The 25,442-nt window shown below is 56.3% G+C and overlaps 1 protein-coding gene across 24 annotated transcripts in view; it reads right to left on the bottom strand.

Moving 5' to 3' along the window:
* Nucleotides 1-17,672, bottom strand: part of MIER2 (MIER family member 2) — a 33,301-nt gene extending 15,629 nt beyond the window's left edge. For 2 of the 24 annotated variants that reach the window (XM_078361282.1, XM_035284108.3), the window contains exons 1-8: nucleotides 17,631-17,672; nucleotides 8,799-8,889; nucleotides 7,671-7,752; nucleotides 7,122-7,264; nucleotides 2,588-2,713; nucleotides 1,735-1,858; nucleotides 1,099-1,190; nucleotides 533-602 (exon numbers count right to left, since the gene is read on the bottom strand). In XM_078361282.1, coding sequence (XP_078217408.1) covers nucleotides 533-602; nucleotides 1,099-1,190; nucleotides 1,735-1,858; nucleotides 2,588-2,713; nucleotides 7,122-7,264; nucleotides 7,671-7,701 — 586 coding nt within the window. In that variant the 5' untranslated portion in view covers nucleotides 7,702-7,752; nucleotides 8,799-8,889; nucleotides 17,631-17,672. Of the gene's footprint in view, nucleotides 1-532; nucleotides 603-1,098; nucleotides 1,191-1,734; nucleotides 1,859-2,587; nucleotides 2,714-7,121; nucleotides 7,265-7,670; nucleotides 7,753-8,127; nucleotides 8,609-8,798; nucleotides 8,890-12,633; nucleotides 12,713-14,083; nucleotides 14,626-16,661; nucleotides 17,392-17,630 lie in introns of those variants that run through there. The other 22 variants (XM_078361287.1, XM_078361284.1, XM_054250540.2 and 19 more) reach the window with 16 other exon arrangements.
* Between the last annotated feature and the right edge of the window lie 7,770 nt (nucleotides 17,673-25,442).

Consider the following 25,442-nt stretch of genomic DNA (forward strand, 5'->3'; position numbering starts at 1 on the left):
AAGACCCAGGTCAGTGTGTACATGAGGCCACTCCTGGAAGGGGCCAGAGCAGCTCGGCTCTGAACTCCAGGGGGAAAGAGACAAAGATCAGGTCCAGGACAGGGAGTGCCCTGCAGAGCAGGGGAGCTAGGCAGGGGAAGCCTCAGGACACCCAGCAGGTCTCTCCAGAGAACCTGTCTGACCCAGGGCTCCTGAGGAGGCACCTCGGGGCAGAAGGCAGCGGCCCGGCTGGGGCGAGGCGGCTGGAGTCAAGGGCGGGGCAGGACGGACTGCCGAGGGTCTGCCTGCACAGGGTGATGGGAGCAGACCCCAAGAGACAGACAGAGCAGGGCAGAGTGGGCAGGGGCAGGCATCGACAGGCCCACCGCACTCAAGAGAGCCTCCACTTCCTACAGCCACAGGCTCGGCTGCCCAGCAAGCTACAGAGGGCGGGCACCTGACCAGGCTGGGCCCCTCGGACTGTCCAACGATCTGCCACCCAACCGGGCCACTCCCCTGCAGAAGTGAGTTCCCCGCCCCAGGCCCCACTTACTCTTCTCACAGTGCCGGTTCAAGTGCAGGCTGCTGAGGTCAGCTTGGAACTGAGGTCCCACCATGATCTCCTGCAAACAAGGGCCTGGGAATCAGGACACTGAGAAAGCATCAGCACAGGAGGGAGGCTGGCTGCGTGTGCTGTGGCAGGCTCGGGAAGAGGGGCCGCCATTCAGACCCCAGACCCATGTGTGCAATGACACTGAGAAAGCATCAGCACAGGAGGGAGGCTGGCTGCCATATGCTGTGGCAGGCTCGGGCGGAGGGGCCGCCATTCAGACCCCAGACCCATGTGTGCAATCGACCTGCTGATGCCAGTTGTGGGGTCTGAGGATGGGAGGCAGAGACCTGGGTGTGTGAGGGAAGGCTGTGCCCTGACACTGGCCTGGCAGGCCCAGACAGGATGTCGGAGGAGAGACACTCTGGGTCAGCAGCAGGAGCCAGGGCTCCGGTCCCAGCCCACGTCCCTCCTCTGAGAAGGGGCACACACCCAGGGAGAGGGCTCAGCAGGACCCCGCTGTGGTGACTGCGGTCAATACGAGGTTGGGGAGAAGCAGAGCCACGTACCTTCTTACATTTGTTGGCAGGAAGGGAGTCCTCCTCAGTGTCGGAGGAGGCAGAAGAGCCAGGCTCCTTGACTTCATCAGCCAGGAAACGAGCTTTGGAAAAACGGAGGCAGGTCCCCCAGGGTCTACACTGCCGGCGGCCTGCACAGCCCCTTCTCCAGGCAAAGACCCTCCACTCCCACTCTCCATCTACCTGATCCCCAGGCTCTGACCCCCTCCCTGGCCAGACACCGGGATGTGGATGGGCACAGAACCCAGGACCCTGGATGCACTTTGAAGAAAGAGGCCTTCCCTTCCCTTCCACACTGCTGCTGCACCGCTGGGCCTGAGCCCTCAGCTCCCAGAAAAGCCGGCGCACAGGCTTGTGGGGGAGGACGGTTATGGGGGTGCCGTCTCCAGCTGTGCTATGGGAACCAACACATTGTCCCTTGTCTAAACTGAATCACTCCGAGAGTCCCTGCTCACTGGCCAGGGTGGGGGAGAGCAAGGCACCCCCTGGGCTACCAACGCTTCCCACCAGGCAGACGCCCTCATCTGTGACGAGTTCTTGGCCCGCACCAGCCCCAGGACCCTTCAGCATCACCCCTGCCTGGCCCGGGGCCTGGGCGCAGCAGCGGATTGGAACAGAGTCACCTACATCCACTCCGGTTTGGGAAGAGGTCGGAGGCCTCGTGGGAAGTCACGGACGGGGTGAGGTCGTCAGCAGATGACTGCGGCCCTTCCTCTTCTTCCCCTGAAAGCAAATCCTTCGCTATTTGTTCCTTTTAACAAAAAAGTAAAGAACGTTTTACAGTTCAGCAGTCTCGGGGTAACACTAGCCGTAACAACAGTGAAGAGGCTGAGGGCTCCCTGAGGCTCACGTGGGGCCGACACCCATTCTGCAGAAAAGGAAACAGAGGTGGCCGAGGGGGCAGCGTTGCAGGGAGGGAGGCGGGGACGGAACTGGACACGTGGGGCGCTATTCCCATTACTCAGATAAGGAGCTGGAGGCACCCGAGGGTGCACAGTGCAGGGGAGCCCACCCCCAGCCACCAGAGCTGGGAACAGTCAGAGCCGCCACTGGGCACCGCCCAGAGCGCGTGGCTCTTTCTCGGCCATGCATTTGGTGTGGACCTTCTGCAACGCAGCCTTCTCCTGCTCCAAATGCCCAGCCCTCGAGCAGTGACCTCTGGGTACCTAACGTCAGAGAGCCCAGTCCCGGGGAGGCGGCCAGGTCACGGTTCCTCTGCCTTCCCAGGTGTACTTCTCCAGGACAGGCCCCGATTGCCCCTCCACCCGCCCACGTCAGAAGGACATGTGGCCCGGGGTTAAGGCCAGGGTCCAGCCTCATGCCCACGGCCATTTCAACCCCGATGGAGTGGTACAGGTGGCCACATTCTACTTGTTCTGGGGGTTTCTGTACTTCTCTCACTGAGCGTCCCGTGCTGAGAGGCAGCCCCGGGTCCCCACACCTCTGCTGGGAGCCAGTTCCAGGAAGGGCACTCACTCACCTTGTCCAGGGTCATGTCTGGGAGGTTGGGGGCCACGTCGCCACCCTCGCTCTCCCGCTCTGAGATGGGGTCTGAGGCCTCGTAGCCATAGAGTGCAAGCAGCTCATCGAAGGGCATGTCGCTGCTCTGAGTTGGGGAGGGGAACAGGGCCCCATCAGGAGGGACTACTCAGGGGGCTCCTGTCCCCTCTCCCTCACCTGAGCCTTGCTGGCCACAACCAGGGCGACTCTGACACACCCACAGCAGCTCCCCCCACGAAGCACTCCCCAGCCAGAGCTCAGGCCCAGCCTGAGCCCCTTCGCAATCCCTCAGAGAGGCACTGGAACACAGGGGTCACCGGCCAGGAAGAGTGGACCACCCTACCCAGTGCCTCTTCGCACAGGGTGAATGACAGGAATACAAGGATGGTGCAACACCTGGCAAGCCACCATTTTAACTCAACATCAGTTTATCAAAGGGGAAAAAAGTAACCTGAAGACGCGTTAGGTAAAATCTGACATTTATTCCTGATTAAAAAAAAAACCCTCAGGAAACTACATAGACAGGCCAGACACAGGGGCTCGCATCTGTAATCCCAGCATTTTGGAAGGCCAAGGAGGGCGGATCACTTGAGGCCAGGAGTCGAAGACCAGCCTGGGCAACATGGCAAAACCCTGTCTCCACTAAAAATAAGCTGTGTACCTCCCGTCGTCTCAGCTACTCGGGAGGATGAGGCATGAGAATCACCTGAACCCGGGAGGCAGAGGCTGCAGTGAGCCGAGGTCGCGCCACTGCACTGCAGCCTGGGCGACACAGCGAGACTCTGTCTCAAAATAAAAATTAAAAAAGAAGAAGAAAACTGCACAACCAGATGGATGCTTCATAAATATAATGGAGAAGCTGTCAATTCACACTGGGTCAAAAATGAATAACCAGAGAATTCGCCATCACAAACTGGAATGAAAGCGCCGCGATGAACACGGTTTGACACTGAGCCAACGCAGCATGCCCAGAAGTAGAAACAGGGCACGTAACTCCAGGAAGGAAGACACATCATCCTCTCCAGTGCTGCTTTCAAATCCCCATGCTCCCCCTCAAGTGAGCCTCTACACCACTGAGGTTACGTCTGCCTGCTCAGACTCCACGCGGCCCTGGGGGTCACACTCAGCGCCCACCTTCCTGAACCCTCCCCTCCACCCCAGCTCCTGCCCAGCCTCATTCTGGGGCTTCAAGTCCACAAAGAACCTCCCGGCCCATTCCCAGCCCTTCCCCAGGTGGAATGTCCATACCGAGTCCCCCCTTAGTTCTCACAGGACCCGGGGGACAAACAGATTCTGTATGCCCATGACCGCCAGGAGTATGCAGGTGGGAGGGCTGACACGGTGGTCCCAAGGCCCCTGGGCACCCTGGGTGAAGCCCTATCCAAAGAGCACTAAGCCATGGTTTCCGTGCTGGGCCTCACTCACACTCACACTGATGGTGCCGCGCCGGCAGCCGGCAAGAGCCCAGCGCCCGTGGAAGCCGCGGTCAGGGCACCACTACCCATCCCTCACAGACCAAACGCAAACTCCCCAGCTTCACTTCAGAAGATGGCGGGCACATTCTGTAAAGTCTCATCCTGAGCAGGCGCCTCCATGTTCTGCGTAAGGGCATGGGAAGCAGAGCGGCTGCTGCCTACCAGAGTGAGGGCTCCCTCAAGGAAGCGCGTGGAATGGGCGGCGAGGTGAGGGGGCCCTCCCCGTCCTTTCATCTGAGGAGTGCCGGACTCCAGCCGCTCAGACAGGAGCCTCGCAGGCTCTGCCTCGTAGGCAGGCAAGGGGGGCTGTTACTTCAGCGGAAACAGCTGGCTGTAACTGCTGCAGCCATACAACTCAAGACTTTGACAGACTTGGGTTTGACAACATGAACTTGCCAAATTTCAACATTTACAAAACTTGTGATGAGGCCGGCGGTGACATTAACCATTACAGTCAGCCCTAACCTCCAACGCGACGGTATTTGGAAACGAGGCGTTTACAGAAGTAACTCAGGTCCAGTGAGGCCATGAGGGTGGGGCCCTGATCCAGCAGGATTAGTAATCTTTTAAGAAAAACACCAGAGGGCTCCCTCGGGTTCTCTGTCCACGTGAGGACACACAAGCCAGGAAGAGAGCCAGCACCGGAAGCCACTCTGCGGGACCCCGTGCACGGACTTCTCTGCCTCTGCAACTGTGAGGTTCGCTGGTAACGGTCTCAGACTCCACTCCACAACTACCCTTTACAAAACTACCACCGGCTGAGTTTTGCTGTAGCATCAAAGAACACCCACCAATATCTGAAAAACTTAAATACGCCTTCCTTTTCCAACAATGGATCTGTATGAGGCTGTATTCGTACTTCAACCATAAGACCTTATCACAACAGACTAACATCTCCCTTAAAAGACAGAAGCAGGCCAGGAGTGGCTCACGCCTGTAATCCAAGCATAAGAGGCCGAGGTGGGAGCATCACTTTGAGGTCAGGAGTTTAAGACCAGCCTGGCCAACATGGTGAAACTCCATCTCTACTAAAAACACAAAAATTAGCTGGGCACGGTGGTGGGCGCCTGTAGTCCCAGCTACTCAGGAGGCTGAGGCAGGGGAATCGCCTGAATCAGGGAAGTGGAGGTTGCAGTGAGCCGAGGATGCGCCATTGCCCTCCAGTCAGGGCAAAAGGACCCCACTCTGCCTCAAAACAAAGAAGAAAGAAAGAACTTGAGTCATGTACGGTGGCTCACACCTACACTACCAGCACTTTGGGAGGCCCAGGCAGAAAAACTGCTTGAGATCAATACTTTGAGACCAGACCTAGCAAAACAGCAAGACCTCTACAAAAATAAAATCAAAAGGTTAGGCCAGGCACACTGGCTCATGACTGTAATCCCAGCACTTTGGGGGGCTGAGGCGGGTGGATCATGAGGTCAGGAGATGGAGACCATCCTGGCCAACATGGTAAAACCCTGTCTCTACTAAGAATACAAAAAAAAAAAAAATTAGTCGGGCGTGGTGGCATGCACTTGTAATCCCAGCTACTTAGGAGGCTAAGGCAGGAGAATCGCTTGACTCCAGGAGGCGGAGGTTGCAGTGAGCCGAGATCACACCAGTGCACGCCAGTCTGGGCAACAGAGCAAGACTTGGTCAAAAAAAAAAAAAAAAAAAGACCAGAAGCTGGACTTTCATATATGCATCTACATGCACAGAGATCTGGAAAACGAGAAACTCATTCTTCTCACTAATTCTTTTTTCCTTTGGAACACAGAGGTTTTCTTTCATTTTCAAAAAAATATTTATATTAACACGTAACTGACTTGTTCAAGCTATTTTATTTTTATTTTTTGAGATGGCGTCTCGCTCTGTGACCCAGGCTGGAGTGCAATGGCACAATCTCGGCTCACTGCAACCTCCGCCTCCCAGGTTCAAACAATTCTCCTGCCTCAGCCTCCCAAGTAGCTGGGATTACAGGCATGCACCACCATGTCTGGCCAATTATTTTTTGCATTTTTAGTAGAGACGAGGTTTCGCCATGGTGGTCACACTGGTCTTGAACTCCTGACCTCCTGATTCTCCCGCCTTGGCCTCCCAAAGTGCTGGAATTACAGGCATGAGCCACCACACCCAGCCTATTCATGTCATTTTAAAATGAGTTAGCAAATAAGTATTCCTACATCTCAACTTTAACTTTTACTGTAGTGAAAAAGCAATAGATAAAACACATCAGCAAAGCTCCTTAAACCTCTCAATAATTTTTTTTTTTGAGACAGGGTCTCTCTCTGTCGCCCAAGCTGGAGCACAGTGGCACCACCTCAGCTCAGCTCAGCTCACCACAACCTCCGCCTCCCAGGTTCAAGTGATTCTCCTGCCTCAGCCCCCTGAATAGCTGGGACTACAGGCGTGCGCCACCACACCCGGCTAATTTTTGTATTTTTAGTAGCGGTGGGGTTTTACCATGTTGGCCAGGCTGGTCTGGAACTCCTGACCTCAGAGGATCCTCCCGTCTCAGCCTCCCAAAGTGCTGTGATTACAGTCATGAGCCACTGTGCCCAGAGTTTTTATCTTTCTTTCTAACCAAGTTCATTAAGAAAGTAAAGGAAAAATGACAAAATGTCGTTTGTTTGTTTTTTCCTTTTTTTTTTCCTGCACCATGTGGGCCAGGCTGGTTTCGAACTCCTGACCTCAGGTGATCTGTCCACCTCGGCCTCCCAAAGTGTTGGTATTACAAGGTGTGAGCCACCGCGCCCAGCCAAAACGCTCAGTAATTTTTTTCCCCAGTCTACGCTGCCTTGGAATGCTCAATAATTACGAAAAGTACAAATTGGGTTCTGAGACCAGAGGGTTTGAGAGAAGCTGGCTTAATGCCCGGCCACCGTGCTGCTCAGAGAGCCCCATGAAAGACCCGGTCACCAGTGAATGCAGCTCCTCGGATGGTGCCTGGCACTTTGCAGAAAGATGCACAATTTGGCACTTGCCAACATGAATCCGACTGCACAGAAACTGTGAGGCTGATCCCAGAGGGCTCCACCCAATACCTCAGCCAAGTACCTGGGAGATGAAGTCCTTCTCCAGCTCCTCCTTGGGCTTGTCTGAGCACCTCGCAGGCTCCTCACACTCCCCCTCAACGCTGTAGTTCTGTGACAGGATCTCCGCGAGGTTGAACTGATGGTCTCCAGAGCCCATGGACACCGCTGGGGAGAAGACGGCAGCCCAGGTGAGCACCTTGCCCGCCTGTCCCAACCACCCTGCAGAGACTGTGGACGCCTGGGGCAGGGGAAGCCCTAGGGGTGAGGCCCTCTGCACCTCAGGGTCAGCCTCCCACGTGGGTCCCCACTGGGACACCCCACAACTCAAACACACAGAACACAGCTGGTGAGCTGCACACACTAAGTCCAAGGGTTTTTTTTTTTTTAAGGGGGGTGTCTTTCTGAGGGACTGCTTGTCTTCCTGAACAGGGAAGTCTGTGAGGATTTGGAGAGCGCAGACTAGAAGGAGACAGACACCCATCTCGTTATGGCGGGGGGAGCAGCAGGACTCATGGAGCTGGGTGCACGCCGGGCTCCATAGCTCCTGAAACAGGTGATGTCGAACCCTCACCTGCGTGAGTCAGCACAGCATCAGGGACCATACAGGGGCAGTGCCGGTGGGACCTGGACAACGCCAGTCCCTCACGCTCCACCTGCAGGGCCACATGAAGCCGCCATGCAACACACACAGCCCAACAGATGGCGGCTGTCATCAGACCCAGGGTTTCCCCGAAAGAATTGGGGTGTGTCACCATTTCTCTCCATGTTTAGTCTCAAATTACTCAAACTTTAAAACAAACGAAAGGAAATAGCCAGGGTTCAATCAATCCAGACAAGGAGCAGTACAGCCCAAGGCTGGGGGCCCCAGGGCCAGGAGTCCAGCGCAGGAAGCCTCTAGGAGGGGAGCCACAGAGCCTGCGTGGCTGGACACACAAGGGCGCACCACGCACAGCCCACGCACAGAACAGGCAGCTGCAGGACGTGGAACACCCCTGGTGGCAGGCGCCTCACTAGAGTGAGAGAATGACCTGGAGCTGCCTGGGTACACCTGGACCCTCAGTGGCCACGGCATCTCTGGAGGAGCCATGTAAGGAAAATAGGGACGGCAGTGCCTTCTTTGGAGATTGCGGTGTGGATGAGTTTTACGCCGTGAAGAGATGCAGCCCTACACCTGGCCCACGGGAGCGCAGCAAGGGGAAGAAGGAACAGTCACTGAGACACTGGTCCACCCACACTCCGCCCTGTGGGCCCAGCACAGGTGGCCAGCAGGCGGCCTGGGACCTCGATGCCCCTCGGGCAAGCAGCATCGGCGCAGGGAGGTGCAGGGAACCAGGTTCTGCCTGTCTCCCCACCCCGCCTTCTCCAGCCCCCATCCCTCAGCAAGTCCCCCTTCCCAGCACCCCAGCAAGATGAGGTGGCCCTCAGCTTGGTGCAGGCCTGTGCCTGGGTCCTCTGCTGGGGGTCCGGGCTCTGAGGATGGTCTCGGGTGGCTTGGGCTCCCTGCCTCTCCTAGAGAACAGGAAGATGGAGTCCTGACCATGCTCCCCACAGCTCCATCTGAGCGTGTGGGAGCTGGAACACCCTGGACTCTGGAAGCCAGTGTGCTGGTCACAGCTCAGCCAGGCCCGGCGGGCATTCTGTCTCTCACAGCCACAAAGGGCTTGGCCGACCTGGGTGGGGGGAGGAGGGAGGAAGGTACCTGCTGTTGTCTGCAAGCCAGGCTCCCCGGGGCACAGGCTGTGTGCAAGGCAGGAGACCACGCGAGGGCTCTGCCTCCCCAGCGAGGAGGCCTGCGGAGGAAGAGAAGCAGGGTTAGCTCGGCCGGTCCAAGTCCTGCTGTGGGACATCACAGGGTGGCAGCCAAGAGCAAGCACCGGTCAGAGCCCGTTCGGTGAGCAGGGAAGGCGCTTTGTCTCCGCCTCTGAGGGCTGGAGGGCACTGGGCGCAGCACACACGCGGGCCGTCACCGGTGCCGCCTCCCACCCAGGATCGCTTGCAGGGTGAAGGCCATCTCGCCCCAGGCAGGACATGCATCCTGTGACACTGAAAACCGCCCACAAACAGGCTCTGTCCTGACCCATGCTGCGACCGGACGAAGCTCAAGAACAGCATGCGCTGCGCAGGAAGCCAGACACCAACGGCCACGGCAGGGGGTCCACTGATACAGAACGGTCAGAACAGACCAATCCACAGACAGAAAGGGGCTCGTGGGGGCCAAGAGCCAGGGAGAGGGATGGCGGGAGAGTGACTGCTAATGGGGATGACAGAATGACTTGGAGTCAAAAGCTGCGTGACTGTGGACACACTAAAAATCAATGAATTATAAACTTTAAAGTAGGTGTATTTTATGTTTCATAAATTACCTCAATTTTTTTATAAAAGGGACAACAAAACCATAAGTGACCATTATTACAATGTTCAATCTCTCTCTCTCTTTTTCTTTATGAGACAGAGCCTTGTTCTGTCACCCAGGCTGGAGAGCAGTGGCACAATCTCGGCTCACTGCAACCTCTGCCTCCCAGGTTCAAGTGATTCTCCTGCCTCAGCCTCCCGAGTAGCTAGGACTACAGGTGCGCACCACCACGCCTGGGTAATTTCTGTATTTTCAGTAGAGACGGGGTTTTACCAAGTTGTCCCAGGCTGGTCTCAAACTGTTGACCTCAAGTGATCCACCCGCCTCGGCCTCCCAAAGTGCTGCATGAACCACCGCAGTAACCCACAACATCGCCCATGTACATGAACACAAAACCCTCAACAAAATACTGGCAACTGAATCCAGCAACGTATAAAGACGATCATAGGCCACGAACAAGTAAGATTTATCGCAGGGATGCAAGGTTGATTCAACAGCAAAACTCAATTACTATAACACACCACATCAATAAAATAAAAAAACCAAAACACAGGATCATCTCAACACGTCCAATTCAACAAAATCCAACACCCTTTCATAATGAAAAATACCCAACAACCTCAGAACAGAAGAGAACGCCTCAACGTGACCAAGAGCATCTAGGGAAAACCATACTCAGCACAGCCCTCAACAGTGAAAGGCTGGATGCACCATCTAAGCCACCGCGTGTAGAACGACGTGTACTCTCACCTCTCATGCGCCACGGAGAGCTGCAGGGTGCAGTCGGTGCAAGAACATGAAATAAAAAGAACCAAGATTGGTAAGGAAGCCTAGCCCTTTGGGAGGCCAAGGCAGGTGGATCACCTGAGGTCAGGAGTTCAAGACCAGCCTGACCAACATGGTGAAACCCTGTCTCTATTAAAAATACCAAAAAATTAGCTGGGCATTGTGGCATGTGCCTGGTAATCTCAGGTATTCAGGAGGCCGAGGCAGGAGAATTGCTTGAACCAGGGAGACAGACGTTGTAGTAAGCCAAGTCTGTGCCACTGTACTCCAGCCTGGGCAACAGAGCAAGACTCCAGTTCAGGAAAAAAAAAAAAAAAAAGGCCAGAAACGGTGGCTCACGCCTGTAATCCTAGCACCCTGGGAGGCCGAGGTGGGCGGATCACAAGGTCAAGAGATCGAGACCATCCTGGTCCACATGGTGAAACCCCGTCTCTACTAAAAATACAAAAAATTAGCTGGGTGTGGTGGCGCGTGCCTGTAGTCCCGGCTACTCGGGAGGCTGAGGCAGGAGAATCGCTTGAACCCAAGAGGCAAAGGCTGGAATGAGCCAAGATCGTGACGCTGCACTCCAGCCTGGTGACAGAGCACGACTCTGACAAGAAAAGAAAGACTGTTAAGAAACAAGTAAAACTATCTGTGCTGGTGCTGGTGACATGATGTAAAAGGCGATTCAAACTAAAGTGAGGTCAGCAAGGCTGCGTAGACAAAATCCACACATAAAAATCCATCCTGTTTCTACGTAAAAGCAACGAACAACACTACAAGAAAGTTAAAAGAGCAGTTCCGTCTACAATAGCACCCAGAGAAGTATGAAAGGGGTACAGCCCCTGAGCGGACCAAGTATGTTGGAGGAAAGATCCCGGTGCATGAAAGGGCATCCCGTGTGCATGGCTGAGAAGGCATCAAGATGGCGTCACACCGATGGGTTCACAGACAGGCTCAGCGCGATCCCCATCAGGGCCCCAGCTGGCTTTGTCACAGAAACCCACCAGCCGATTCCAAAAAGCATAATGGAAGCTCACGATACCCAAAACAGCCCAAACAATCTTGAAACAGAATACCTCCTGATTTCAAAACTCACCACAAAGCCACAGCAATCCAAACAGTGTGGCGCTGCCATAAGGACAGCACAAAGATTAATGAAACAACTGAGAACCCAGAAATAAACTCACACATTCACAGTCAACAGGTGTCAGTGCAGTTCCACAGAGGAATGAACAGTCTTTAACAAATGGTGCCGGGACAGCTGAATATCCACGTGCAACAGAATGGAGCTGGACCTATCTCACACCATATGTGAACATGACCTCAAAATGGATCAAAGGTCTTAGATAGAGGAGCTAAAACCATACAACTTTTAGGAGAAAATACAGGAATAAATATTTGTAGCTTTTGATTGAATCTGCAGATGCGGGGGCGGGGGAAGAAACTGTGACCTTGGATTTGAACAGTTTCCTAGACAGACACCAAAATGAAGTGACAAAAAAACAAATGGACAAACGACTTCACCAAAATTAAAAACTTCTGTGCTTCAAAGGCCGCCATCAAGAAAGTAAAAGGACAACTCAGAGCATCAGAGAAAACATCTGAAAAGTCATCTGTGTGGTAAGGAGCTTGTTCTGAGAACATATAAACAACTTTGAGAAGAACACAGAAACAACTCGATAAGGGAAAGACAATCCAACTGAGAAATGGGCAAAGGATCTGAACAGACATTTCTCCCAAGAGGACGCACAAATGGGCAATGGCACAGGAAGAGAGGCGCAGTGCAGCATCAGGAAAAGCAGGCAAAATGCACGCTGGGACCCCACTTCCTCCTCGGAGAACCACGACGCTCAGACAGACAGAAAGCGACAAGTACTGACAGGAATGCGGACAAATCGGAATTCTCCCGCCGCTGGCGGGATGGAAAACGCTGTAGCCACTCTGGAAAACGGTGCAGCAACTCCTCCAAAGGGTAAACGGTATTTAACCTCACGACCCAGGTTAGGGTCCTAATTTCCATCAGCTGACAAACACCAAACAAGGGACTCGAGATCGGACAAAGGAAGGAAGCGCTGACATCACCACGGGGATGGATCTCAAAGGCGCCGCGCTCCCAAAAGCAGCCGGACATGAAAGGCCACATATCGTGTGACTCATTTTATTTCTAACGTCCGGGGCAGGCAAATCGCAGGCACCGAAAGTAGATTCCTGGTTGAAAGGGGTTTGGGAGCGACCACTAAGGGGTGTGGGGCTCCTCTTGGGGTGATGAAAATGTTCTAGAATTGACTGTGATGGTGGCCACACAACCCGGCGGATGCACAAACCCCCCTGAACTGCACAGTAAACGAGTTATACCTCAGTAAGCTGCGGCCAAAAAGCGAGATTAAAACATTTAATGAAGGTTAAACACCTGTTCAGTAAGAGTTTCAAAACAGATTTCTTCACGGGTCCTCAAGTAAAACCTCAGAGGTGGCGCGCTCATTCCCCGCCTAAGAAAAACAGGGCAAGACGCTCAAGGAGACAGTGAGCCACCCAAGCTCACACGGCAAGTGCACCATCAGGCTCAGGCCAGCGGCCCACAGGCCCTTCCAGCCCAGCACTCCTGGGGGCACCAAGGGTGGCACAACTGACCCCTGAATGGCGCGGGGGCTGTGGGTGCCAGCCCAGCACACAGGTAAAAACCCATGCATCCACTTCCGCCTCCCCAAAACCCCACTGGCAGCCTCCTGCTGACTGGAAGCTTTGCCGGTAACATACACAGTTGGCACACACGTATGTCCTGTGTTGCAGGATGTACTGTTTTCTTACCAAGAAAGGCAACTACAGAAAAGGTGAAGACAACCGTAAGAAGAGAAAATGTATTTATTATTCAGTGAGTGGAAGGGGATCACCCTAAAGGTCTTCGTCCTGGTCATCTTCATGCTGAGGAGGCTGGTGGCGGGGGGGCGGTTGGCCTTGCTGTCTTGGGGTGACAGAGGTGGAAGGAAATCCGCGTGTAAGTGACCCAAGCAGTTCAAACCCATGGTGTTCAAGGGCCAAGTGTACAGCAGTGTATATCGGAGCCGTGAAGGGGGCTGGGGCGGCCACTGGCCCTGGGCTGACTGCAGCAACGAGGCTGGTGAAGACCAAGGAGAACCTCAAGCTCTAAGCGGACAGTGACATGCCCCATCCAGCTTCAGAAAGTCTAGCTCCGAGGTGGCAGAGGGAAGGAAGAGCCACAGCAGGCCCCGGTGGGAAGGGGCATTGGGACGGGAGCAGACAGGCAGGCAGAGTGCCTGGCAGCTGCAGGAGCAGCTCACACCGCCTGCCCTAAGGTCGGTCGGGTCTGGCAGAGATGGCCTCACGTCTTTCCAGGAAACGGCAGGGGGCTGCCAGACCACGACCACTCTGCACAGCCACACGCAGCGTGACGCCACAGGGAGAGCACCCTAAGTGACCTCTGAAGTCACCCTCGGCCCTCTCTACGACCCTCTGGGTAGGGGTCAAGGGGAGGCTCTCTGGGCAATGGTTCCCGCCTCAGTCAGGGGCTGGCTTTCCACTCCTGCAACCAGGAGCCCAGCAAGGGGAGGGCAGGCAACGACATCAGATGAGGCCCCACTCTGGACGGCGAGCTGAGAACAGCCCCGCAGGCTGGAGGTCTGCACAGAGTGAAATCACATCTGGCCCCAGGAGAGGTGGTCTGCGGGGTCTGAGGAGGATCTGGCCCTTATCTGACTCGCCATTTAACAGGGGAGCTGAGGCAGAGAGGGGCAAAGAGGGAAGCAGCTGGGGACAGCAGAAAGAGCTACCAACAGAGAAGCCGTGAGCAGGCTGGGAGTCCCAAGTTCACTTCCAGGTGACTCCGAGTTCCTTGAACTTACCGAGGAACAGACTTCAGGGACCTTCTTCGCTCCCGCTGCCCTGCCCGGCGTCCAGGACCACGTCTACTCTACCCGAGGATTCCCAGGGGCCGCACTTCCCTCACCAAGAACACTCTGGAGGTTTCCCTCTGAGTTCACTCCCAGGAAGGCCAAAGGCCTCTGTTGTGTCAAAGAGGATGCAGAAAAAAGATGGGGAGCAGGCCAAGGGTATTCCAGGTAACAAAAAAGAGAAGGGAGCACAAGCGACACTCTAGAAACACAGTCCAGAGGAGAGCAGGCCACAGACCAGGGTGGCCACCAGGATCTTCCACCAGCTCCTCAGCATAAAGACTGCACGAAAGGCCTGGGTGCGGAGCACAGGACAGCCCTTCCACGAGGGCAGCCTCCAGTTCCCCGGCAGCCCCCAAAGCCATAGAATGTGCCAGAAAACAGAAGGGGCCACCCTCCAAAGCTTAACCCAAAATCACACAGCGGCAGATTTCATTCGCCAAGATGGCTGCACCCACACCTCCCATCCCACAAGCTCTGCTCCGGCGGTGACTGGGACAACCTCCTCCCAAGAGCCATCCTTGACCTTCTCCCCACCCACACCAACTACAGAGCCAGGCCCTTGCTGGACCGCCCAGCACCCACTCCTCCATCTGACCAACGCTCCCAGAGCACCCACTCCACTAACCCGAGAAACAAGTTCCACCTGCCTCCACCCACACGGAGCTAGCAGCTTTGGACATAGATAAACAGGTGGACGCCTATGGGACCGAGAGGAGAAAACAGGGTGCAGGGGCTTCGCAAGTGGGGGGTCAGAGAAGGCCAGGGGGCCTGAGGAGAGGTGGAACCACTCACTAGCACTCCCCCCAAGGGGCAGAGTGCACTAGCAAACGGAAGAAGCCCAGGGGCCTAGAGCGGGGGCGGCTCAGTGGGGACCACCCCACAGGGCTGGGGGTCTCAAGAGGAGCACTTTGTCCTAGGGACCACGGAAAGTCACAGAGGCCTTTAGGCAGGAGCAACACACGGTGCTCTTGGGTTTCCACAAGATTAATCTGGCGTCTCTGAGAACAGCAGTGATCCCGCCTGCCACTGTGGTACTTAAGATTATTCCGAGATAATGATACCAGAATAAAGCAGCTAATACTGATCACATGCTACTGACTTACAAACCGCCATTCTCATGGGTTCAAAACAGTGGTGTGCTGTCAACTCCACCAGCCTCAACTTCCAAGCATGAGCCACTATAGCAGGACCTCATCAGACCTCCGAGCTCTGAAGGTCGACCGTGGGCTTCCCATTTCAGAGATGAGGACGAGGAAGTTCTGAGCAGTCCGGCGACCCGCCCAGGCCCACGCAGAACATGCCCGGTGGTCGAAGGGGCCGCCATGGCTCCCCGCACTCAGCGCCTTCATGCCTGCTGGTCCCAACCCATCACGTCTCTCTCTGACCATACTCTGCATCACTGTAGGACAGGCTCTGTCTGCTCCATTCACTCCCGGATCCTCAGGGCCCAGGACAGAGCGAGACCTCCTTAGAAAATCAAATCAAGCTGGCACGGTAGCTGGCGCGGTAGCTCACGCTGGTAATCGCAGCACTTTGGGAGACCGAGGCGGGTGGATCACGAGCTCAGGAGTTCAAGACTAGCCTGGCCAACGTGGTGAAACCCCATCTCTACTAAAAATACAAAAATTAGCCAGGTGTGGTGGCGGGCGCCTGTAATCCCAGCTACTCAGGAGGCTGAGGCAGAGAACTGCTTGAAGCCAGGAGGCGGAGGTTGCGGTGAGCTGAGATTAAACCACTCACTGCACTTCAGCCTGGGTGACAAAGTGAGGCCACATCTCAAAACATAAATAAGATCAAATTCGCTCAACAGGGCACCACCCCAAACTGTAAAACAGGGTTCCCAGGAGCACCCAGACAACAAACCGCTGTGCGGACTTGAGGAGGAGCTCAGCCAAGGCAGGGCAGAACCGACGGCCACACGCAGCTCTGGGGGAGGCTGGCTTGGGAGTCTGACTTGCGCCGTCCCACACGCACAGCTACCTGTGAGGCCGTGTGCTGCCCGAAAGCCCCCTCACTACCAGGAGAGATGCCAGGAGCACACACTCACTAGGCCACCACGTCTCTGAAGGGCCCCTGGGAGACAGAGTTTCTGCCTCTGACCCTGGAGGCCGGCCACCACGCGAGCGGGGACTCAGCCCCCGTAAATATCTCAAGGAGAACTAGCTCTCCATGAAAGAACTGGCTGGTGAGGCCTGGCCTGGCATCGACACACCTACACCGTCTCTGGCACAAACACGGCCTGTTACCGCCCCTTGAGGAGGTCACCAGGGGCAGAAAACGGCCAGTCCTGCTTTCCACGATGCCCACTTGCGTGCTGCCAAGACATAAACAGGCCAGGCCGCATTTCCCATCCCGGCTTCCCAAGAGGTGGCTGTGCCTGGCTGGGTGGGCACCTCCTCCTCTGGGCCCTGCGGCCCAGAGATGAGGACCAGGACCGGTTCCTAAATCTGCCTGCCTGTCGTAACTTGTGGGCACAGAGCAGTCAGGGATTGAACCCCATTTACTGAGGACCTCGCGGCCGCAGTACCTTCGCCCACATCATCTCATCCCGTCTTCACGGGGACCCTGGAAGGTGCAGGCAGGTCCGCACAGGCTCATCCACCACTCCGGGATTAAAAAAAAAAAAAAAAAAAAAGCTCCAAAGGCCAAAGTGTCTTCATTGTGGTCGGGCCCGCCGCGAAGCTGTCTGATCCTAGACCGTCCTGGGGGGGGTCTGATCCAACATCACAGTCCAAAACCCCACCGATCCTCAAATCGCAAAAATTCCGGATTCCAACACATGGCTGGCCCCGAAGATTGCGGGCGAAGGGTCCGGGGCTTGTTTCCTGGACGAGGGAGGAGGCTCCAGAAGTAACTTCGCGCCCGGGCGAGGCTGGTCCAACTCCGCGGAGATCAGCCCCGACGCTCTCTAGGCCCCGGCAGACCCACCCACCCACCCCCTGCGCCCGGTCTGCGCCAGGCGGGTCCGCGTCGGGAGTTCAAATCCCGCCCGGGGTCTGACCTGGCCCCAGCAAGGGGGACTCGCGGCGGCGGAAGCGCGGTGGGTCCACCGGGATCCCCACGGGGAGCGCGGGACGCCTGGCGGCCCCAGCACTCAGCAAAGTTGGCAAACGCGCAGGAAACGGAGGCCTCCGCGCCGCGGGGCCGGACAGGCAACGGGAGCCGGACGCCAGAGTGGGTCCGCGCGCCCACCGGACCCCCGACCCCGCCCCCGCCCCGCGTCCCTCCCCTCCCCCACCCGGGCCCCCGCCCGCCCCGCCGCGCATGCGCACTGCAGCCCGCGATGTGGCAGCCGAAGGGGGGGGGCCGGGCCGGGGGCGGCCGCCGAAGGAGCCCCGCGCCCCTCCGGCCCCGGACGGCCCAGGCGTCCCGACCGGCCACAGAGCTCCAGAGCGGTGCTCTCCACCCCCGGGGCCCACGGCAAGGCCCGGACACGTCGGCGGGGGACGCGGGCGCGCGGGGGCGGGGGTCCGGCTCCCCCGGCCCGCTCACTCACCTCCGCCATGGCCGTGTGTGCGCGGGAGGCGGCGGCCGCTCCGGGATCCCCGGATGCGGGCCCGCGCGCTCATTGGCTACGGCGCCCGGGAGGGCGGGGTGGGGGCGGAGCCTGGAGGGGGCGGAGAGCGGTCCGGGCGCGTAGTAGGGGCGCGAGCGCGGGCGCGCAGCCGAGCGTGTCCTCCCGGCGGTCTCCGCTGGACGCTGGGCTCGGCCTTGGCCGTGGCGGAGAACGACGCGAGTTCCTGACGCCACACCTGCGCGGGGGTCACGTGGTTCCGTGTGACCTGCTCGCCGTTCACACCCCGCGTGGCAGACGGGGAAACTGAGGCCCGGGGCCACGGACCACCCAGAGCGTCAGTGACACAGCCAGAATTGGAGCCCGGGCGGCGTGGTTCTGGAACTTTCTGCACTTTTGCCGCCGTGATGAGCAAAGTAGCCCGTCGAGGAACGAGTTGGGGAGCTGGCGAATCGGAGAGCTTTTTAGAACCTGCAGTCCGGGCCCGGCGCGGGGCTCGCGCCTGTCATCCCCGCACCTGGGGAGGCCGAGGCGGGTGGATCACCTGAGGTCAGGAGATCCAGACCAGTCTGACCAATATGGTGAAACCCCGTCTCTATTTTTTTTTTTTTTTTTTTTTGAGCTGGAGTTTCGCTCTTGTTACCCAGGCTGGAGTGCAATGGCGCCATCTCGGCTCACCGCAGCCTCCGCCTCCTGGGTTCAGGCAATTCTCCTGCCTCAGCCTCCCGAGTAGCTGGGATTACAGGCACGCGCCACCGTGCCCAGCTAATTTTTTTGTATTTTTAGTGGAGACGGGGTTTCACCATGTTGACCGGGATGGTCTCGATCTCTTGACCTCGTGATCCACCCGCCTCGGCCTCCCAAAGTGCTGGGATGACAGGCGTGAGCCACCGCGCCCGGCCTATTCTCGTAATTTCTCTGGGATCACGACACCTGTAGGACTCCGTCACTGTGCTTCTTCGTTCCGCTGGTGGTGGACGTTTTTCACAGCAGCTGCGCTGCCTCTGTATCATATCCATATCTATCTATCTGTCTATTGAGATTCAATTTTGGGTAATGTATTTGTGTTTTTCCTAAACAAGAGCAAAGCAATTTTTTCCAGTACAAAGCTGACTAATTTTGTTGCCAAAAGTCAAGAAGACTCCAAAAGTATAGAAGCATCATTTGAAGCTGTGCTGCTCGCAGTGAATCCAGTAACAAACTGGTTTATTGAAAAGAAGCCAAATGAGCTGGGCACGGTGGCACGTGCCTGTACTCCCAGCTACTCGGGAGGCTGAGGCAGGAGAATTGCTTGAACCCAGGAGGCGGAGGTTGCAGTGAGCCAAGATCGTGCCATTGCACTCCAGTCTGGGTAACAAGAGCGAAACTCCATCTCAAAAAAAAAAAAGAAAAGAAAAGAAGCCATGAAATTCAACACAAAGTTATTTCTAAAAGTTACATGTAGACCGGAAACAGTGGCTCACGCCTGTAATCCCAGCACTTCGGGAGGCTGAGGCGGGCGGATCACGAAGTTGGGAATTCAAGACCAGCCTGACCAATATGGTGAAACCCCGTCTCCACTAAAAATACAAAAATTAGTTGGGCACGGTGGCGCGTGCCTGTAATCCCAGCTACTCAGGAGGCTCAGGCAGGAGAATCGCTTGAACCCAGGAGGCGGAGATTGCAGTGAGCCGAGATCCCGCCACTGCACTCCAGCCTGGGTGACAGAGCGAGACTCCGTCTCAAAAAATATGTGTTTGTGTATGTGTGAAATGTGTTCCTAAGGTTGAATAACAATATCAAAATGCTGCTGATCTTTCACAGGACTTTGGACACTTCAATGGATTTAAAATACTTGTTTTGTTTTGAAGGTTACTAGTGTTGGAAGTCCCAGTTCAAGTATCATTTATTCATGGAATTGTGTGATTTGAGCTACCTGGCGGGTGGCTAGCTACATCGCAGTCACTATGCGCCTTAGTAAGAGCCAGCCTCTAAGACTGCTAAGCTGTGCGGGTTTCTCACTGCTGCTGCAACAAATCACCACAGGTTCCAAGGCTGGAAAGAGCACATGTTTATTACCTGGAAGTCAGAATTTCCCGTGTGCAGAAACCAAGGCATGGTCAGAATCTCCAGAGGCTCTAGGGGTACAATCTCTGTCCTTCTTGGGCCCCTTCCTCCCTCTTCACAGACGGCAGCTTGTCATTTTGCTTTGGTGTCACTGTGCCTTCCACTTCCGAAGACAAATTTCCCTCTACCTTCCTCTCAGAAGGGTGTGCAATTACACCGCATCCATCCAGGTCACCACAATCATTCCCCGAGGTCAGCATCTTGGATTACGTCTGGAAAGTCCCTTTTGCCATATAAAAGAACATATTCCGCCAGGCGCGGTGGCTCAAGCCTGTAATCCCAGCACTTTGGGAGGCCGAGGCAGGTGGATCACGAGGTCAAGAGATCGAGACTATCCTGGTCAACGTGGTGAAACCCCATCTCTACTAAAAATACAAAAAAATTAGCTGGGCATGGTGGTGCGTGCCTGTAATCCCAGCTACTCAGGAGGCTGAAGCAGGAGAATTGCCTGAACCCAGGAGGCGGAGGTTTCGGTGAGCCAAGATCGTGCCATTGCACTCCAGCCTGGGTAACAAGAGCAAAACTCCGTCTCAAAAAAAAAAAAAAAGAAAGAAAGAAAAAAGAACAGATTCACAGGCTTCAGAATTAGAACCTGGATATCTCTGGGGGCTGTTATTCAGCCCAACACATCGCGGAGCCTGCCTAATTCTGCCAACGCGGTCCAGCGTGGTCACGGCTCTGCCCATTTCTGGAGATGGAAACTCATCACCTCAACAGGGTTCGATTCTTGCTGGGTCCACCTGAGCATGTCCTTACAACTGCCTCTCCTGAAGATCTTCACTCTGTTCCCAGCTGTAGTCATAGAGCAACAGCAGGTGCACTGTGGCCATTTCCCTCCCCACCTTCTGCACGGTTTACTCAGCAGTCAGTCGCCACATGCTCTGAGGTTCAGCCTCCCTGAACCTCACTCTGCTCACATGCTTCATCCTCTTAGTGTTCGGGGTGATGAGGCTCTTTTTTTTTTTTTTTTTTTTTTTTTGAGGCAGAGTCTCGCTTCATTACCAGGTGCCAGGCTGGAGTGCAATGGCGTGATCTCGGCTCATTGCAACCTCTGCCTCCCAGGTTCAAGAGATTCTCCTGCCTCAGCCTCCGAGTAGCTGGGATTACAGGCACCTGCCACCTGGATAATTTTTGAACTTTTAGTAGAGACAGGGTTTCACCATGTTGGCCAGACTGGTCTCAAACTCCTGACCTCAAATGATCTGCTCGTCTCAGCCTCCCAAAGTGCTGGGATTACAGGCAAGAGTCACCGTGCCTGGCCCTTTAATTTTAATTTCATTTATTTTTAATATTTTTTTTGAGACAGAGTCTCACTCCATCACCCAGGTTGGAGTGCAGTGGTGCGATCTTGGCTTACTGCAACCTCTGCCTCCTGGGCTCAAGCGATTCTCGTGCCTCCCCAAGTAGTTGGGATTACAGGCATCTGCCACCGCATCCAGCTAATTTTCTTTTTTGTATTTTTACAATTTTCACCATGTTGCCCAGGCTGTTCTCAAACTCCTGACCTCAAGTGATCTGCCCGCCTCAGCCGCCAAAAGTCCTGGGGTTACAGGCATGAGCCACCATGCCTGGCATAATTATTATTTTAATTCAGTGAAGCTGACACCTGGAATTATTTTTCTCAGCGGTAGCAAAGGTAAATGGCAGCTACCAGGAGACACCACAGTGCAGCTGACGTGTCCTGGCTGTGGGAAGGGCTGCTTAGGAAAGCTGGGAATCAGGGGCTCCTGCATCCTTCTGATCGTCCAGGAAGCCCACCTTGGCTCTCCATGTCATCGGTGTGGGCATGGGTCTGCTACAGCTAGTTCAGCTTGGCCAGCGGTTCTTCCAGTTCCGGCTACATACGATTCTTCCCATGACATCTTCGGTGAGCTCCCGCACTGACAATCTGACTCCTTCAGGAAGACTGCTTCAGATTATTTCCAAGAAAATCTCTGCCCGTGTAGCACTCACTCTGCTGACCTGAACCAGTCGCTCACGGGTGTGAGGACTGAGTGTGGGAACATTTTGCTGCCTTGGTCCTGGAGCCACAGCACCACCATCCAGGGTTTTGGTGCATCACCCATCCTTGGCCGTGATGGAAAGATGGCTGCAGAGATTGAGTCGGTGCAGGTTTAGGTGAAGGCACGGGTGTAAATGTAGGCAAAGGTGCAGGCACATGTAGGTGTAGATGTAGGTGTATATTTTCTCTTGGAAATATCTAAGCACTGGCCAGTCATGGTGGCTCACACCCTTTCATCCCAGCACTTTAGGAAGTGGAGGCTGGAAGACCACCCGAGGTCAGGAATTTGAGATCAGCCTGGCCAACATGGTGAAACTCTGTCTCTACAAAAAACACAATAATGATGCTAGATGTGGTGGCTCATGCCTGGAATCCCAGCTACTCGGGTGGCTGAGGCAGGAGAATCGCCTGAACCAGGGAGGTGGAGGCTGCAGTGAGCCAGGATCGTACCATTGGATTCCAGCTTAGGCAACAAGAGCGAAACTCCGTCTCAAACACAATTAGCCAGACGTGGTGGTACATGAGGTCAGGAGTTCCAGACCAGCCTGGCCAACGTGGTGAAACCTGATCTCTACTAAAAATACAAAAATTAGCCGGGCGTGGTGGTGCGTGCCTGTAATCCCAGCTACCCAGGAGGCTGAGGCCGCAGTGAGCGAAGACCACACCACTGCACTCCAACATGGGTGACAGGGCGACACTCGGTCTCACAAATAACAAAGCACCTTCAAACTCTACAGTTTCAAAACCAGAATTCGTTACCCACTCCCGTATTTAAAAGAAAGCTCCTCTCCCCGTGTTCCCTACCTCAGTAAGTGGTGATACCACCCCATGAGAAACAGAGGACTCTCCACTTCCTCCACAAACCCCACTATCTGATTATTTATTTATTTAGAGACAGTCTCACTCTGTCGCCCTGGCTGGAGTGCGGATCTCAGCTCATTGCAACCTCCGCCTCCCGAGTTCAAGTGACTCTCCTGCCTCGGCCTCCCGAGAAGCTGGGATTACAGGCACACGCCACCACGCCCGGCTAATTTTTGTATTTTTAGTAGAGATCAGGTTTCACCACGTTGGCCAGGCTTGTCTGGAACTCCTGACCTCAAGTGATCCACCCACCTCGGCCTCCCAAAGGGCTGGGATCACAGGCCTGAGCCACCACGCCCAGCCCCGATCATTATTTCACCCGGTCCTGACACTGTGCTTCCTGAAGCTCTCTGCACTCCAGCCACGTCACCCACCCCCAGGCTCCAGTCACTGAGAGCACCACAGAAGCCGTCACACTGTCTGTGGTTGGCAGAAGCGTGTCCAAGGCCATCTCCATCCTAATCCCCAGGCCTGTGAGTAAGTCACCCTAGATGAAAAAAGAGACTTATAGACGGGATTAAGGGTGCTGGGTTGGGAGGTTATCTGATCACCCAGGTGGCCCAGGGTCGTTACAGCGTTCTGGAGAGAGGGGGCAGGAGGGTGAGAGTCAGAGACTGGCTGTGCTGCGGGTTCTGAAGATGAAAGACCCCTCCCCCCAACCCCTTACCAGGGAGGCAGGGGCCTCCAGATGCCGGAAAAGGCACGGAAGGGATTCTCCCCCGGGGCCTCTGGAAGAAACAGCCCTGCTGATAGTTTGAATTCAGCCCAGTGAGACTCACTTTGGACTCCAGCCTCCTGGACGATAAGGGAATAAACGTGCATTATTCTTTTGTTTTTATTGTTGTTTCTGAGACTGAGTCTTGCAGTCTCTGTTGCCCAGGCTAGAGTGTAGAGGTGTGATCTCAGCTTTCCGCAGCCTCAACCTCCCAGATTGAAGAGAGCCTCCTGCCTCAGCCTCCCGAGCAGCTGGGATTACAGGCATACACTGCACCACACCGTTAATTTCCGTATTTTTAGGAGAGATGGGGTTTTGCCACGTCAGCCAGATCTCAAACTCCTGACCTCATGATCCACCCGCCTCGGCCTCCCAAAGTGCTGGGATTACAGCTGTGAGCCACCACGCCCGGCCTGTACAGTGTTTTAAGTCACCCCATTTGTGGGTGTCCGTTACAGCGGGTACCAGATGCTAATATGGGAGCTGTCTCTGTCCATTTGCCCTCCCGTAACAAAGTACCCAGACTGCTGGGTTCCACACAATATAAGTTTATTTCCCACAGTCCTGGAGGCTGCAGGGCTGTGATCAAGGGGCCAGCACGGTCAGGTGCTGGTGACGGGGGGCTGGGGGGGCCAGCACGGTCAGCTGCTGGTGACAGGGGGCTGGGGGGATCAGCACGGTCAGGTGCTGGTGACGGGGGGCTGGGGGAATCAGCACAGTCAGACGCTGGTGACGGGGGGCTGTGGGGGCCAGCACAGTGAGGTGCTGGTGCCAGGGAGGGGGTCAGCACGGTGAGGTGCTGGTGATGGGGGGCTGAGGGGATGAGCATGGTCAGGTGCTGGTGGCAGGGAGGGGGTCAGCACAGTGAGGTGCTGGTGACGGGGGGGCTGGGGGGATCAGCACAGTCAGGTGCAGGTGACAGGGGGCTGGGGGGCCAGCATGGTGAGGTGCTAGTGACGGGGGCTGGGGGGCCAGCACGGGCGGGTGCTGGTGTTGGGGGGTTGGGGGCCAGCACGGGCAGGTGCTGGTGATGGGGGGCTGGGGGGATTAGCACAATCAGGTGCTAGTGACAGGGGGCTAGCGGGCCAGCATGGTAAGGTGCTGGTGACGGGGGCTGGGGGGCCAGCACGGGCGGGTGCTGGTGTTGGGGGGCTGGGGGCCAGCACGGGCAGGTGCTGGTGACGGGGGGGCTGGGGGGATCAGCACAGTTAGGAGCTGGTGACGGGGGGCTGGGGGGCCAGCAGGGTCGGGTGCTGGTGATGGGGGTTGGGGGGGCCAGCATGGTCTGGTGCTGGTGTTGGGGGGCTGGGGGCCAGCACGGTCAGGTGCTGGTGACAGGGGGCTGGGGTGATCAGCATAGTCAGGTGCTGGTGACGGGGGGTTGGGGGGCCAGCACGGTGAGGTGCTGGTGACAGGGGGCTGGGGGATCAGCACGGTCAGGTGCTGGTGACGGAAGGCTGCGGGGGGCAGCCAGCACAGTCAGGTGCTGGTGACAGGGGCTGCGGGGATCAGCACGGTCTGGTGCTGGTGACGGGGGGCTGGGGGGCCAGCATGGTGAGGTGCTGGTGACGGGAAGCTGGGGGATGAGCACGGTCAGGTGCTGGTGACAGGGGGGCAGGGGGGCCAGCACGGTTGGGTGCTGGTGGCAGGGAGGGTGTCAGCACGGTGAGGTGCTGGTGACAGGGGTCTGGGGGGGCCAGCCCGGTCAGGTGCTGGTGACAGGGGGCTGGGGTGATCAGCATAGTCAGGTGCTGGTGACGGGGGGTTGGGGGGCCAGCACGGTGAGGTGGCTGGTGACAGGGGGCTGGGGGATCAGCACGGTCAGGTGCTGGTGACGGAAGGCTGCGGGGGGCAGCCAGCACAGTCAGGTGCTGGTGACAGGGGCTGCGGGGATCAGCACGGTCTGGTGCTGGTGACGGGGGGCTGGGGGGCCAGCATGGTGAGGTGCTGGTGACGGGAAGCTGGGGGATGAGCACGGTCAGGTGCTGGTGGCAGGGAGGGGGTCAACATGGTCAGGTGCTGGTCACGGGGGACTGGGGTGATCAGCACAGTCAGGTGCTGGTGACAGGGGGGCAGGGGGGCCAGCACGGTTGGGTGCTGGTGGCAGGGA

Source organism: Callithrix jacchus, chromosome 22, assembly GCF_049354715.1.
Source record: "Callithrix jacchus isolate 240 chromosome 22, calJac240_pri, whole genome shotgun sequence".
Classification (NCBI taxonomy): domain Eukaryota; kingdom Metazoa; phylum Chordata; class Mammalia; order Primates; family Cebidae; genus Callithrix; species Callithrix jacchus.